The sequence below is a fragment of the Rhincodon typus genome, chromosome 4, assembly GCF_021869965.1.
Source record: "Rhincodon typus isolate 14 chromosome 4, sRhiTyp1.1, whole genome shotgun sequence".
Classification (NCBI taxonomy): domain Eukaryota; kingdom Metazoa; phylum Chordata; class Chondrichthyes; order Orectolobiformes; family Rhincodontidae; genus Rhincodon; species Rhincodon typus.
In genome coordinates, this window is record NC_063335.1 from 48,315,268 (window position 1) to 48,327,254 (window position 11,987).

The 11,987-nt window shown below is 38.9% G+C and overlaps 1 protein-coding gene across 1 annotated transcript in view; it reads right to left on the reverse strand.

Annotated features, from left to right (window-relative positions):
* fer1l6 (fer-1 like family member 6) overlaps positions 1-11,987 on the reverse strand; it is a 110,807-nt gene that overhangs the window by 16,352 nt on the left and 82,468 nt on the right. The window contains exons 29-34 of the mRNA XM_048595947.1: positions 11,078-11,197; positions 10,491-10,618; positions 8,208-8,378; positions 5,137-5,291; positions 3,133-3,275; positions 985-1,073 (exon numbers count right to left, since the gene is read on the reverse strand). Coding sequence (XP_048451904.1) covers positions 985-1,073; positions 3,133-3,275; positions 5,137-5,291; positions 8,208-8,378; positions 10,491-10,618; positions 11,078-11,197 — 806 coding nt within the window. The remainder of the gene's footprint in view (positions 1-984; positions 1,074-3,132; positions 3,276-5,136; positions 5,292-8,207; positions 8,379-10,490; positions 10,619-11,077; positions 11,198-11,987) is intronic.

Here is an 11,987-nt window from a genome sequence, read left to right on the forward strand (position 1 = left end):
GGTGGCTCCTGCCTTGTGAGATTGCTGCCAGTTTGATGGCAGCGGCCTCCCTGTCGCAACCCGTGGCTGGTGGATTTGGGAGTAGGATTTGCAGGAGTCGCCCTCAGAACCAGAGGCTCCCCACGGGCACGAAGCACGAAGCAGAAACAGGAAGCTATCCCCAGGGTACAGATGATCACATGGGGTTTCTCCACTGCAATTTAGGGCCTAGCATCTACAGTTCACTAAATGATCAATTGCTTGCATTCCAGTCTGGGGGCGCCTTCATTTTGAGGCACCCAAGAGATCTCCTGCCTGCCTCGGACCAGCTCCCAACTAACTGTTGCCAATGAGACTTTAGAGTTCCCAGCCTTTCGATTGGACTAGTTTCCATCGTGTTTTTTATCATCAGATCTTTGCGGAGAGATTACTTCCAGGTCAGTTTATCCAGGAAGCTTTATCGATCCATTGAGACCATTGATCTCAAAATCTGGGCCCAAAAACGTTGAAGACGTACTCAACAGAGTGAGTAATATCAGGCCAAAAGTATCCATTTTCCAAGCATGCTCTATTAAAAAAGGACACAAGAAGAAGAGTATAGCAAGGTAAAAGAAATAACTTGAAGCTCTCAATTCCACTCTTGGTCTAGGTTTCACTGAGGTGCTGTGGTAAGGCACAGATAATTTCAGAAATAGACTTTAGAAAGTTTAGTTTCAAAGTGGATTTTTAAAAAAATTGCATACAATTTGATTTGATGTCAATTTGATAATCTGTACCGTACCCTATCAGTTAAGGTCACAGGAATAAATCATCACAGGGAGCTCTGAAGAGAGGAATAAAACAGCCAGTAGCTTTCACTGTAAGATCAAATGATTTAATGGGGTGAATGGCTGTAAGATAAAGCTTAATATAATTTTAAATAATAAATTACAGACATGGGGCAGGACACTGCTCTTACAAAACCCTACCATGGTATTTGCCTTTCAATTAGAATTTTGCTCTTACCTTTTTGGTTTACGAGGTGATATGTCAACAGCAGGACCAGGAGGAGGCATGTCCATTGGAAACATGTCCACCCACATCTGGATACGGCCCTGAAGAATTTTCAGAAGCAGTTGCTTGAAATTGAATAACCAGTCACATGCTTCCATTAAATTCAACACGATGCTAAAGAGATGATTACATTAGGGACACACGATTGGAAAATACAGAATTAAACAATGGCCTCATGAGAGATTGTTGAGGACATCTCGCTTTTGAAAGTAGGCAAGGAAAACCTGAACAAGTGATATTGAAATGTCCCTCCAGTGTGTACCTCCATCTTATTTCCCTTTCCATACTGAGCAACTGATCCAATAACACTACTTTTTTTAGCATCTCCATCAAAGTTGAAAGTTTCTGTCATTGTCTCAAGATAACAAAGAGGACAGAAAGTAATGATACGTTTCCAAAATGGTCAACACTCCATTCTAGAAGCATAAACAGACTATCCTTTAGAATTCCACACCCTTCACACTACAGATGTGCACTTTAATGCAGCCCTTCAGCGTTGTGTCTAGTTGATGAATTGCACCAGGTTCTGAAAAGGTTTTGATTATAACTAGTTTTCAAATTAAAGAAAAAAACCTTGTACTCAGATGGAGTTTCTGAAGAAGGGTCCCGACCTGAAATGTCAACTTTCCTGCTCCTCTGATGCTTCTGGCCTGCTGTGCTCCTCCAGCTCCACACTGTTATATCTTGCAGTCAGATACTGCCCTTTTATGTCCTCAGGAATGCTCAAAACACAACAAAGCTAATTTGTTGCTTTTGAATATCAGCCAATGCAATTTTGTTGACAAATGCAGCAGCCAATTTTTGTGCAAATAACGTGATACAAATAACAGGCAAGCAGCAAGATTGTCTACTTGTAGCGATTTTGGTTTTGTGGGGAGACAAGAACTCGACCACAAAGCCAAGCTAGCAGGAATACACTATAACCATAAGCTGACAAACATGGTTATGAGCAGATGAACTCATTGCCACTAGGAGCCTACTAATATATTAATGATTAATTTATATATTTGGATGGATGTATACTTCTCAAAGAACTGCATATTTTTCTCAACAAACTGTGGAATAAATTTTATTTCCAAAATTAATTAAAATACATTCTTGACTAGCACCAATGAATCATCTGGAGCATGAACTGATGGTTAAATATGTTTGAAATTGAAGAACACTAAGTTTTGTCATTGTGACTACAGCCACGCAACAGGAAAATTTTGCAAAGCATGGAAAGGAAAGTTGTAATCAATTAATATCACATTCCCGCATTATCCCACAATGTTTCCAATTTAAAATTCTAATTTATCTCCACAGCCTCACTCATTTCTATCTCTGTAACTTCCTCTAGTGTGACAACTTGTCCAAACCTCTGCATTTGTTCTATGCTGACCTCTTGCACATTTTCAATTTCCTTCACTTTTTGAATGCCTTTGAATAATAGGTGATAAACTCTGGAATTCCCACCTGAGGGGTCTGTTTCTTGACCACACTCTCTTCCTTTATGACAGTTTAAAATCCACTTCTTTGACCAAGCAGAATATCTTCTCATGTGGCTCAGCATCAAAATCTGTTTGATACTGCCTCAATAAAGTGTTTTGGGACATTTTACCACACTAATTGTCCAATATAAAGCAACTAGTTGTCGTTAGGTAGCTTAAAATTGTGCAGCTCGAGAAAGCATTCAATTGTCCCTTACCAAAGTAGTGACCATAATCCATTTATAAACAAAGCAATCTAACATCTCAAAGAGATATTTATCAAAATAATCAAACTAATCAGAGATATTATCACACACCTCTGGAGAAGGTGGAATTTGAACTCAGCTCTTTTGCTTCAGAGACAGGGACAATACCATTGTGTCACAAGAGACCTAACAAAATGGAGTTTAGTGTATTCATGGTTGTAATACTGCCTGATATAAAACTGCAATTCTTTAGCTCCCAGTAATTCATGGATGTTTTAGGAAGTTCATGCATTAAACACATGTTAGGACTACAAGCATTGTGTCATTATGGAGGTAGGTTATATAAGAAGACCACATCATGCAATGGTTGAAGTTCTCAGCTCTCAGTCATTAAGAACTTTGTCCTGCTAGTCCAGTTAAATTACCTGTTCCATGCCTGGTTTGTCCAAATGGTAGAGGGGTCGTGTTTCAATGTGCTCAGGAACCAATTTATATCCAACCCCAGGAATTTCTGACCAATGATGTAACACCTTTAAAGCCAAGTGTTCATGTGATATCACCTCCTCACCTAAATTTTAAAAAATAGAATATTCTTAGACCATATGGAGAACAATTATTGCTACTTAGAGGCAGCTGAATTACACACAAGTTCTAAAACAACAGAAAGAACAAGCAGAGATAGTAGGAACTGCAGATGCTGGAGAATCTGAGATAACAAGGTGTAGAGCTGGATAAACACAGCAGGCCAAGCAGCACCAGAGGAGCAGGAAGTCTGACGTTTCGGACCTGGACACTTCTTCAGAAAAACGGACCTTCTGAAGAAGGGTCCAGGCCCGAAACGTCAGCCTTCCTGCTCCTCTGATGCTGCTTGGCCTGCTGTGTTCATCTAGCTCTACATCTAGGAAGAACGAGCAAGTGGAATATGTAGAGAACTGTGAAGCATCCACTCCAACAGGAAAAATTGAAGAACTATTTCTTAAATAGGGAAAGGCTAGCTAGAAAATATTGGTATTCAGAGAACACCCTTGTATATGAATCACTGAAAGTTAACATGAAGTACCTTGGAACGTCTCATATATTAAAAGCACTAAAAGCACACAACGTGATCTTGATGCCCTGAAACTGCTTTGATGGAAGTGATGTAGCTCTTTGCTGATCAAAAGTGATACCATTGATCACTGAACTTTTCCTTAAACTTGACATCAAAGTAGTATGACACTAACACAATATAAAATGGACACACGCATAAGGCAAACTAATCACTCAAGAAGGGATGACACAACAGTATGTAATAGAAGGCCAGTACAGATTGTATGCAATGAAGGAAGATAACGAATAATCTGAAAAAGAAGGTAATTAACATCCTATGCAAAAGTATAATCTCTGCTTCACATGAGGATAATACTATACATGTTTAATTACCAAAAGAATATCATAGGAGATCCTTACACCTTCTTTCTCGGTTATATAACTCTATAGAGAAAATACATTGAGGAAGAAAGAGAACTTTGAAGATTTCCTTCCCTCAAAGACATTAGTGAGTCAGTAGAATTTTTACCTCAATGAACACATTTTTTGAGATTTCCTTATTAAATTTCACCATTTCTCATGGTGGGATTTGAAGCCATATTCCCAGAGTATTAACCTTACGTTCTAGATTACTAATCCAGTGATAACATCACTGTGCCACCATCTTTATTCTTTACGCTGTAGAATGTTGTATATATAGAAGTTTATTATAAAAATGATTATAAAATCATACTATGAAATCAAATGGGGCGTGGACAGGGTGAACAGCTAAAGTCTTTCCCCCACGTGAGTCCAAAATTAGAAGGCATAGGTTTAAGGTGCAAGGGAAAGATTTAGAAAGGACCTGAGGAGTAACTTTTTCATGTAGATAGTGGTGCACGTACGGACTGAGCTGCCAGAAGAAGTGGTGGAGGTAGGTACAATTACAGAATTTAAAAACCATCTGGATCGATATATGACTAGGAAGGGTTTAGAGGGATATGGACAAAATGCTGGCAAATGGGACTAGATCAGACTGGGATGTCTGGTTGGGTGAACAAGTTGGACCAAATGGTCTGTTTCCATGCTATTCAACTCTATGACTCTATATTTCACAGATATATCAGTTTAATAATAACTGTGATAGGTGTATTAAACAACCAGCGCTCCTTTATTTGTGAAGGTACTAATTTGCAGTCAAGAATCCCATAATTAGCTCTGTAATTATGGGGAGTCTGCTGAAGGGATCAGGAAAAAGAGCAGAACAGCTTAAAAGTGAGACGTCCAGATTCAACACTGATCTCAAAACCTGCTATACAACCACCAGCCACAATGTTGAAAAGGGAAAATGTTACAATTGCACATGTTACTGTAATATCTCTGTATTCCAGGCTTTTATTAACATAAATGTTGATATTCACCGTCTTCCATAAAGATTGTTTTGCCCGCAAAGACTTTGCCTTCCACCTCAATCTCTCCCGATCTGAAGTGGGGTCCATGGAGATGGTGTTCCTTACATATTCTGCTCAGGATTTCAGTTGGTTTCATTGCATCACGCCAGGCATTGTAGCCTTCTCTGCAATTATTACAGATTATAATCAAATGAAACCTTAGTTGTGTCTTTTCATCAGGTTGAGAAAATTATGCCAGCTTTGAAATCTACTGACTGTTGAGGGCTCAAAACAACAAGAGTAAAAATGAGGGACATCCTCCTCAATGGGAAAACATTCTAAAGATTAATAAACCTCAGACAAGAAATTCCTCCTCTATCCTCATCTCCATCTTAAATGAGAGACCCCTTCCTATTTGTTTTTATTAATTCATGGAATGTGGACATCATTGGCTGAACCAGCCTCCTTAAGGGCAGCTAGAGATGGACAACAAATGATGACCCAGCCAGCGATGCCCACATCACATGAACGAATCAACAAAAATTGTGCTGCCTATTCTTAAATTCCCTTCACGAGGGGAAGCATCATCTCAGTTTATAATCAGTCAAGTTCCCTCAGAACAAACACTCAAAATACACAGGGGTGGCAGGTAAATGTGCCCCTGAAAAAGCCTGAAAATGCTGGTGAAAATTCAGTCACTGAGGTGACCAATTGGACAAAACATGCCATTATAAGTGGGTAAGACAAAATCAGTGAGAAGTTGATTCTCCAATCACAGATTCTGTTTCTGATGCTGATGGTTCATTTCCACCAATCACAAATTCCCTCCCTCCCAAACTTGCTGCTCTTCCAGAGACAGAATCAATGATTGGAGAAGCAGTAAGAATGGAGGTGGGAACTTTTGATTGGTGGAACTGAACCCCACTGAGGCGACCTGAGTTTCAACCAGGTTGGGTTACTGTGTCTGACTGTTAGTTGAGAGGTGTGGAAACGGGGGAGTGGAGACAGGAACCCCTGAGATTGATCTACCAATGATTGGGTAGGTATCATGGCCTTTATGCATCATGTAATTTTATCCATTATTGAACGAGTTTATTGGAGCTTATAACAATATTATTAATAATTATGCTTAATATTCAACATGCTGAGAGGTGATGGCACACAGGAGAAATTTCTGTCAGGGGTAGCTGATGTATTAAATATTTTTTATCAGTAGAAGAAAAGAATACTTTGAAAATTGTTTCTATAGGCAACAGTGACCATCCTGCATTCAACTTTTATGAAGTTTTTCAGAAAGCTATTTGCAAATTGTATTTTTTCCAGTTAAAGAATAATTCTTCCTTGGAAAATCAGTATTAATGATGCACCATTCTTACATCACGTGTGATCTATCTAAAGAAGAAACCCTAAACTAAAAATGCAGATGAGAATATTACTACATGAGCCCATTTCCTGAAAAAGCAATTAGTGAACATGAAAAGGAGCCCTGAAAATCAAAGAGTGTCCCTCAGGAAAATCTCTCAAACAGTCCTAAAAAAAATTGACCCCTGCTCAGAATCTTACATGTTCCAATAAGATAATTTCATATTCTTCTAAATTCCAATGAATATAGGCCAAACCCGCTCATCTTTTCCACGTAAACCAATCTCTTCATCCCAGGAATCAGCTTTGTGACCGTTTTCTGATCCCTCTAATTAAGGTGACCAAAACTGAACACAGTTCTCCAGATGATATCTTACAAATGCCTTGTACAGTTGTAACAAGACTTCACATTTTTATACTCCATCTCCCTTACAATAAAGGTCAACATTCCATTTGCCTTCCTAGTTACTTACTGTAACAGCCTATTAACCTAGGTGATTCACTTACAAGGACACCCAGATTCCTCTATACTGCAGCATTCTGCAGTCTCTCTCCATTTAAATGATATTCTGATTTTCTGTTCTACTGAAAACTGGATAGTCTCACATTCTTGTACATTATACTTGTCTGCCATACTTTGTCCGCTCGCTAAACGTATCAATGTCTTTTTGTACATTCTTTGTATCTGCCTCACGATCTGCCTTCCTACTTATCTTTGCATTATAAGAAGATTTGAATACAATACAATTTGTCCCTTTATCCAGATTATTAATAAAGATTATAAAGAGTTAAAGTCACCTCTTTCACTAGTTCTGGTTTGCCAACCTGAAAATGATCATTTACCCTGAGTACTGCTGTGCAGTAACTTCTGATGTGAAACTGTATCAAATTCCTTTTGGAATTGCAAATACATTACATATAACAGCGCTATATCCACCCTGCTTGTTACATCCTCACAAAACTCTTAACACATTTGCTAAACATGATTATGGAGTCACATATAGCCCAAATGTGTTACGGATGACAGACTTCCTTTCCTAATTGCCATAAATGAATCAGATGGGTTCAATGCTTTGATGGTCATTATTATGTTTTATTTTCCAGATTTGTTTTATAAACTAAATTTAAATTCCCAAACTGCCATGATAGGGTTTGAACTTATAATTGTCTTATCATGAACTAGATCATTAATCCCAGCATTACTAGTTCAGTGACATAATAATTAACCCATTAACTTGCTGGAATGTGTATCTATTGAGTCAAACAAAGCCTTTCCACAAGCCAGCAATAGAAGTTCAGTGACATCAATCTTGCTAATTTCCCTTTCTAAGGCAGCTTAAAGAGAAATTGCATCTTAAACCTATTTCCTTCTAAAGAGATTTCCTACCATTGTATTGCTAATAGTTTGCAAATCAGTGGGTGATTTTATACTGCATAATTAAATAATGAGCCATGGATCACAAAGGACCAGAGTCATTTGGCTCCACTGAAGAGAAATAATTGGTTATTAGCTTGAGGGATACCACTTCTCATCCAATACAAAGCAAGGCAAGGGGGTAGCTTCCATGAACTATCACAGCCGCACTGGTATCATTCTTCATCACACATAGGCATCCAGCTAACTGAGCAATCCCACGCACAAATTTACAGCAAACCAATTCTTCTCTAACAGTTGCGTGCGGTGTTACAGGTATATCTGCCCTTTCTGGATAGTAGACTCAGACAAAACCCATCCTTACATCTCATATTTGTATGGTAGCCCGCAGGTAGCTCTGTACTTGCTGTAAAAGCGGTTCTCCAGATCAATCTTAGTTGATCCAATCAAATCATCTGTTCCAACCAAATCAAAGTCATAGATTGTTATCGTGAGCAGAGATTCCATCGGGAACGTAGCCTCAATCTCATAGGATCTGTCAGGTGAAGGAAAGGATTATTGTACAAAAGGTAATTTTTTTTCCCTATTAACAGAAGATGAAGACTGAATAATTTTAGCAATAAAGTATTAAGCATAAGAAGTCAGAGCTCCAGAGTTTGCAAAATTGATGTGATAAAGTTATACTTTGGTCTTCATTTTTTAGTGAAACATAGAATTCTTGAAAATTCAATCTCAAGTAGATTTTAATTGGAGTAAATAAAATGGTGCCACTGCAAATTTTCAAAGTTTTAGTTTTAAGATAAGAGGCAAGTAAAACAAATATTCATAGCAAAGAACTTATGGTTCCCTCCAGAGTTCAAGATATAGCTTTGGAATCAAATAATTCTAATTCACTGTCTAGTACAATATGATATACACTGGATTTTAGAATTGTGTAGCTCTTAAAATGCAATTGCAGTAAAAGTGAATATATCTTATTAGAGAGATGGATGCTTTAATTCAAAGACATTTCAATATACCATCCAAATAATCATAAGAGATGACCTTTTGTAGCATGCGCAGCATCTACTTTTAAATTCCTTCTTAAAAATCAGCTTTGAAACAAAGGCATTCATCTGCAACATATTTCCTTTACTGATTGGAACAAATTTAGTGTTTTATTAACATCCTTCATTGTCAACAACAAGCTCAATAGAGCTAGGAGTTGGTAAGTGCACATTTCAATGCACAAGCACAGAGAAATGTGAATGATAGTGTAACAATGCCAGTTATTTATTCATTTGTGGGATATGGGTATCGCTGGCTGGCCAGCATTTATTGTCCATCCCTAGCTGTCCTGCTGACTGTTCAGATACTATCAGGCCTGTGTCATGCAACAGGCCCAAAATGGGCTGCAATTTTTCACAGATGGTGGCCCCACTGAAAAGGTTAGGGAGAGCTCACCTCTACATCTTTGGGAAGCCAAAACCTAATTTTTATAGCCTTCAGGTTCTTAAATGTGGAAGGTTATGGCTTCCAGTTCCATCTGGGAGGATGTGCCACCTTCAAGAGATGCCAGTTCCCACTCAGATAATCAGTTCTCCATTTCCAGCACGGCTCCTAATCCAACACTGCCACATCACCTCACCAGCTGCAGATAAAATATCAGCGGTGGCAGGAGAAGGTCCTTCAGCGAGTAACTCACCTCCTGACTTCCCCAAACCTGTCCACCATCTACAAGGCACAAGTCAGGAGTGTGACATAATACTCTCCACTTGCCTGGATAAATGCAACTCCAACAACACTTAAGAAGCTTGACACCATCTAGGACAAAGCAGCCCACTTGATTGGTATTACATCCATTAGCATCCACTCCCTCTATCAACGAAGCTAAGTGCAGCAGCGTGTACTGTCAACAAGATGCATTGCAGAAATTCACCAATGATCCTCTGATAGCACCTTCCAAGCTTACAATCACTTCCAACTAGAAGGACATGGGCAGCAGATACTTGGGACCACCACCACTTTCAAGTTCCCCTCCAAGCCACTAAACAGCCTGACTTGGAAATATATTGCTGTTCCTTCATTGTTGCTGGGTAAAAATCCTGGAATTCCCTCCCTAATGAAATTATGAGTCAACCCACAGAAGGTGGACTGTAGCAGCTCACTACCACCTTCTCAAGTGCAATTAGGGATGGGCAATAAATAGTGGCCAGCCAGCAACGCCCACATCCCACAAAATGAATTTTTTAAAAAGCCATGCATTGGATACTTCAGAGCTTCAACTGATTTAATTGTGGGCAAGCAGCATGAAACCTATGTCCATCATTGGTAGAATACCTGAGAAGGTGGGTAGGCAACAGCCTCCCCATCCCCTTCATCCCACCCAATTTTTTGCCTCCCCACTTCTCCCCTCCAACCTGGCTGTTAGGTGCAAGTGAGATTCTAGCAGTGGTGACAGCAGCAGAATTTAACCCTTCATATGCCCTTTATGCTCACTTGTAACCTGTAATACTAAACCTGATTGGTGCAGTTGTCTCACGTGTGGCTCAGTACTCAAAACGCTATCTTGAACCTCTAGTCTGCACCTTGTCTAACTATTTATAAGATTGGAACATTTACAGACAATGTCAGACATCAACACACACGTGAGCACTTATCTCCTGACCTTCCAAATAGTGGATTAAGCTGTTTGGGGATGTAATTATCACGATCCTTAATTTCAGTCTTTCCAAGTTGTAGAACAATGTAAGGATCAGCCTTTCCATCAGGGTCAGCAGGGTGGAGGTTAGTTGCCTGATGCAGGATGAACAAATAAAAGAAACACTTGATTGAGATATTTGTACATCAATGAAACACATTTATTTTAACATGTAACTTTGTACTAATAATGCTCAATGGTGACTTTACAGACCAGGAACTGCAAAAGAAGTGAATACTTGACCAAAGTATGAATGAATAGATTAGTTAAAATATAAAAACACAATTTGATCTGTTTTACCATGTTGATTTTGGGGGTCTATGGAAATAAAGAAACTGGCCTTTGTTACTGCTGCTAGTCTCAATCAGAACTGGGAACAGATATGAGATATCCTTTCAGGTGTGGAACCCAGCTATTCCAAATATTTATAAATACTGTTTCATGCTTTGTTTTGTATTTTTTTTTAAAGTTCCATGCCATGCACGTAATTCTCATCAAAGGATGAAGAATTAAGATTAATATTCAAAGCTGAGTGAAATATCAATGTTACTTACTGCAACAATGTAGACTCTAATTAATACTTTGACTGGGGTGTTTGACGGCATTCCATGTAAAATTTTACATTGTTCATCTGTATCATAATTGTCAACACATTTCCACACGTGGAATGATCCCTGAAAATAGATGAGAAGAAAGAATGCTGTTTAGAACATAAGAACATAACAGCAGAAGTAGGCAGTTCAGTCCCTTGAGCCTGCTCAATTTTTTAATACAACCATGGCTGATCTCATCTTGGCCTCAACTCCACTCTCCTGCCTGCTCCCCATAACCCTTTTACCCATTTAAAAATCTGTCAATCTCCTCCTTCAACTTATTCCATGTCGCAACATCCTATGCACTCTATGGTAGGGAATTCTACTGATTCATGACCATTTGAGTGAAGTGATTCTTCCTCTTTTACACTAATTCTAACTAAAAATTGGCATAAAAATTGAATGCGAACAGGCAGCAGAAATGGAGCTCCCAATAATCCAGCCTTTTGTCCTCCATTTACCATTGTTTTTCTGCAGCTGCTCAATCCCTCAACTCCACATTTACACTCTCTCAACACTTCGATTATAGCACTCATGTTCAAATCTCTGTGCCATTGGCTCTGCATTCCAGTGAGCCCTCTGAGCTTCCCCAATAACCCAGTGTAGCTAATTGGAAAATTAGCACAATTAAAGCAAAATATTTTTATCTTAAAGAAGAAATACCCTAGGAATCCCTTTAAAGCATGGCATTGCAAGTGCAGAGCCTGGCTGATACCAATATAGATGGGCTGTGATTCCACAAAATAACAAAAATTATTTAATATGCATTTGGCATTTGAGAGTGTGTGACTCCATGGATCAGTAAGTCTTATGAAACTATAAGAGATAACAAGGTGTAGAGCTGGATGAACACAGCAGGCCAAGCAGCATC